At 39.0% G+C, this 4,357-nt stretch overlaps 1 protein-coding gene across 5 annotated transcripts; it reads right to left on the bottom strand.

Annotated features, from left to right (window-relative positions):
- Positions 1-919: 919 nt before the first annotated feature.
- On the bottom strand, positions 920-4,357 carry LOC148853422 (Pentatricopeptide repeat (PPR) superfamily protein). Of its 5 annotated transcripts, none has more exons than XM_088982535.1 (3): positions 1,620-4,357; positions 1,409-1,545; positions 920-1,334 (listed from the first exon to the last, which is right to left on the bottom strand). In XM_088982535.1, the coding sequence occupies exon 1, from the start codon at positions 4,044-4,046 to the stop codon at positions 2,286-2,288; it is 1,761 nt and encodes a 586-aa protein (XP_088838661.1). In that variant the 5' UTR covers positions 4,047-4,357; the 3' UTR covers positions 920-1,334; positions 1,409-1,545; positions 1,620-2,285. The 5 variants fall into 5 exon arrangements, with proteins under 5 accessions (XP_088838661.1, XP_088838663.1, XP_088838660.1 ...); XM_088982537.1 differs by having other exon boundaries at positions 920-1,545; positions 1,620-1,736; positions 1,896-4,296; XM_088982534.1 differs by having other exon boundaries at positions 1,409-4,357.

Genomic DNA, 4,357 nt, shown 5'->3' with positions numbered 1-4,357 from the left:
TATGAATATAGATGATAAATACTCCATTAGCATTCCTGAATAAGGCATCAAGGCTATAGAATCTGCCAAAGGTAAATGGCAATAAAACTCTTCGCTATAAAAAATACAACGAAGTCTATATGACAAAACTGCACTAGATAAGTGTTAAAGAAAGCGGTGCTTTAAACAATGTATTTTTATTTGGTATCGTTTTTTTAGAAAAAAATGTTACACTAAACCATACCATAGAAATCGAAAAAGTATGGTCTGGAGCAATACTAAATTCAATGTTTTCTGAAAAAACGGTGCATTACTGTCAATGGTGCAATGATGTGACATCATCTTAGACATTGGATAATATAAACCATGTTGAATCACTGGTATCAAACAAAACTAGTGTTGTTTTTAAAAAAGAGACTATGTGACAGCACAGGTTTCAAATAAAAAATAAATACCGTTTTCTCAGAAAAGGGTGCTTACAACTCCACATGCACAACACCTTTTTTTCTTAAAAAACGGCACAATGAAAAAAATAAAAATCATATTATTAAAGATAAGTATATAAGGACCAGAATGTTTTAAGATCAAAGAGGTTTAAAACTTTTTCTTTTATGGATAAACTAAACATTTTAATATTTTATTAACTATACCAGTCAGAATTTACAACTATTCAATACCGACCACGCCACCACATCCTGACGGAAAGAAAAAAAAAAACGCTTTCCGAGCAACTAATTAAGCTACCACATTTAAATATCTATTGAAATATAACATAATTTAGCCACAGAAAAAGGATATAACTTTGGCTGTTGCGGCTAACAGCATAGGCTGTTGAGAGCGTTTTTAGGCTGGATGCGTTCACTTATTTATGCACATGTCTTTCTTTTTGGTTAAAAATAAAATGAACAAGGTTTAGCTGAACGTTTTACCTGTTTTACACCGATATTTAAATATATAAAACCCATAAATTTATTATTAACGTGAAACCTCACCATTGATTACACAGTCCGCTGAACAGCTAAAACATTCAGTTAATAATAAAATAGGGAGCAATTACTAATTTACCCACACACAAGGTAAGGTGCCATTCCCAAAATCGCTCTCAACAGCCTATAGCCTATGCTGTTGGACCCCCAACAGCCACACAAAAAAGGACCAAACAGACTTAATATCATCCACAATAGCCAAATACTTGCACGGGATATTTATGGTGTCATCAGCTAAAGCTTTAGCCAACAGATGAGAATCAAACATAATTCGTAATTTCTGCCACCCTGTTCATAAGCGAAAAGAGTAGCTTTCAAAATAGCTGTCCACCCCGTCTCAAGACTAGTGCTGAACCACCACACTTTCACCTACGGCAGTAACAAGAATACTTGAATTAGTAACAGAAACAAAACCATATGCTCCCACATCATACTTTTCATACCATCGCCCTTATCCTCTGATTTGGAGCTGAATCTAGCAAACCTAACCCCATGGATTCTGCTACGATAGAATGCTCATTGACTGATTCAGCATGCATCCAGGATTCCTTACAAATACCCTGAACCACCACACTTTCACCTACGGCAGTAACAAGAATACTTGAATTAGTAACAGAAACAAAACCATATGCTCCCACATTATACTTTTCATACCATCGCCCTTATCCTCTGATTTGGAGCTGAATCTAGCAAACCAAACCCCATGGATTCTGCTATGATAGAATGCTCATTGACTGATTCAGCATGCATCCAGGATTCCTTACAAATACCCTGAATCAGGTAAAACTATGAGAAAAAACTCAATAAACTACCAAATCGATCCAAGAGTTGGTAAAAGTAATTAAATTAAAAACAAAAAACTACAATAAAAGCATAAAAAAACTACAGATTGAATGGATGACTTGTGTGCTCCCGAACCGCAAAGTTGACCTGATAAATTTTAACAGCCTTGTGGTGGTTCACTATGAATCAGCTAAAAACAAGGTGTGTACAACGGGTTATGAAACCCAATCATGTGGGATCCCAAACGCGTGTCGGATCAGAAAAAATTTGGCCCAACGTGACGAAAGAATGTGCCATTCGAAGTTCCAAGTGTCCACGAACAGACACATGTTGGAGATTTTACAAGGCCTGAAAATTCTCTCCTTGGGCTGATAGGATACCTGTCATAGACCAAATGGAAATGGAAGGACATTGACATCCATCTGGTTTCAGGGTTCACTGCACTGGAAAAAAGTGCTGCAGATCCAGACTCTGGTTTCAAGGTTCAACGGCATCCCTTTTATTCCTCCCCAAATCCCTTTCATGTTTTCTCGCTGTTCAAAAATTGACATCCATCTCAATGGAACTGCATCCTACTTCCTTCCTCTTCGCCTTATTTTCTTCAATTGACTGACTCAATCTCGCGACATTGCTCCACCTCCCGGCAAGAGTGTAAGTACTCAATAGAAGCATTGAATCCGTAGGATGTTCATTGTTGAACTTAAGCAACTCTCTCCTAACGGCTTCTCCCAATTCAACATTTCCATGGACCCTAGATGCTGCAAGTAATGCACGCCATGCAATAGAGTCCACCTGAATGGGCAACCTTTTGATTAGTTCATAGGCTTCATCTAGTAACCCTGCACGACCCAAGAGGTCAATCATACATCCATAGTGTTCGATAGAGGGTGAAAAGCCATATTTTTGAACCATCCTTTCAAAGCACTTCTTACCCTCCACCACCAAACCTCTATGGCTGCAAGCATTTAGCACTGCCAAGAAGGTGACTTCATTAGGCATTACCCCTTTCGCCTCCATCTCGTTTAAAAGCTGAACAGCATTTCTTCCTTGCCCATGAACACCATAACCAGCGATAAGAGTTGTCCAAGTTTTCACATCTTTAGTTTCCATCCTGTGAAAAATATTAATTGCCATTTGTAGGAATCCACACTTTGAGAACATGTCTATAAGAGCCGTTCCCAGAACAGCATCCAACTCTAGTTGCTCCTCTGTTATGTACTCATAGATGCATTCTCCTATGGCAAGAGATCCCCTGGAGGCACAAGCGACGAGCAATCCTGCCAATGTAGCTGAGTTGGGTACTATTCCCTCAACTTTCATCAACCGTAGAAGAGTTAATGATTCTTCCAAACGGCCACTTTTAGCATACCCGTCAATAATGCAGTTCCATGCAACAACATCTTTCTTAGGGAGTTCATCAAAGATGAGCCGTCCCGAATCCATGTGCCCAGTTTTGGCATACATGGAAATGATAGCGGTAGCCACATTCAGATCCGAACAAAAGCCTGTCTTGATGCAATGACCATGGAGAGATTCTGCTCCGTAGAAATTTCTCAAATCACTACAAGCTGATAAAGCACACACAATTGTGGTGGTGCTGACAACGAAACCACCCGTATGCACTTGTATGAACAAGTCCCTCACAACAGACGGTTGAGATGTATGGAGATAGTAACCCATCAAAGCATTCCAAGAAACCAAATCTCTTTGTTCAGGAAACTCATCAAACAACTGGTGCGCATCTTCAATCCGCCCACAAACACAATATAGGTGCAGGAGAGTATTTCTTACGTTGATTAGAAATCCGTATCCACACCTGGCCACAAGTGCATGAATCCCTTGGCCGGTCCGAATGGCTAATCCACGTGCACATGCTTTCAGTGCGGAGATGAAGGAGAACTGATCGAGCAAGATCGCCTGAGCCCGGATGGAATTGAAGAGCAAAAGGGCTTGCTTTGGATCTTCACTGATGGAATAAGCTCTTAGCATAGTATTAAACATAAACGGATTTGGGTTGCGGATTTGGTTGAAGATGGACGCAGCATAATCTATGTTGAATATGCAAGAGGCAAGAAGCTTGCTTACAGGAAAAGGGATGAGGTCCAGTCCGACCTTGATCATGCTGGCATGGATCTGAGAGATTTCCAAGGTTCGGTTGTAGCATTTCAGAAGAGAAATCAACTTTTGGTGCTCAGGGCACGTGGATAACTGCTTTTGGAACGGAATGAATGGCAGCCAAATATTGAGTTTGTGCTTCAGGGTCAAACCAAAATTAACCGTTGAGAGCTTCAAGACCATCAACGCAACAAAAGCAGATGTATACAGATAGATTCTTTATGCTGAAAATGGAGAAGAAGAGCTCCTTCCGTGAAAAAAACAAAGGAAAATTCACCGAATTTTAAAATTTTACAATTCAGTATCCAAACTTATCCATCGTTAATCAGCCATTAATTGTATTTAAAATAACATGAGGGTCATCTAATTCTCTTTATCAATCATTCAAAAAAATTAAAGAGTTAGTAAATGGGTATATTAAATTGATACGTTTTAAAAATTTGGGTATTGAGTTTTCCATTTTAAAATTCAAGAGTCAAAATGATATTAAGCTA

The sequence above is a fragment of the Nelumbo lutea genome, chromosome 4 (assembly GCF_056320005.1).
Source record: "Nelumbo lutea isolate HS-2025 chromosome 4, American lotus-T2T, whole genome shotgun sequence".
Taxonomy (NCBI): Eukaryota; Viridiplantae; Streptophyta; class Magnoliopsida; order Proteales; family Nelumbonaceae; genus Nelumbo; species Nelumbo lutea.
The sequence above is the reverse complement of the archived record's forward strand: the minus strand, read 5'-3'. Positions and strand labels throughout refer to the sequence as shown.

Excerpts from the sequence above, each read along its gene's own strand:
- LOC148853422 (XM_088982534.1), bottom strand. The coding sequence starts at position 4,046 with ATGGTCTTGAAGCTCTCAACGGTTAATTTTGGTTTGACCCTGAAGCAC.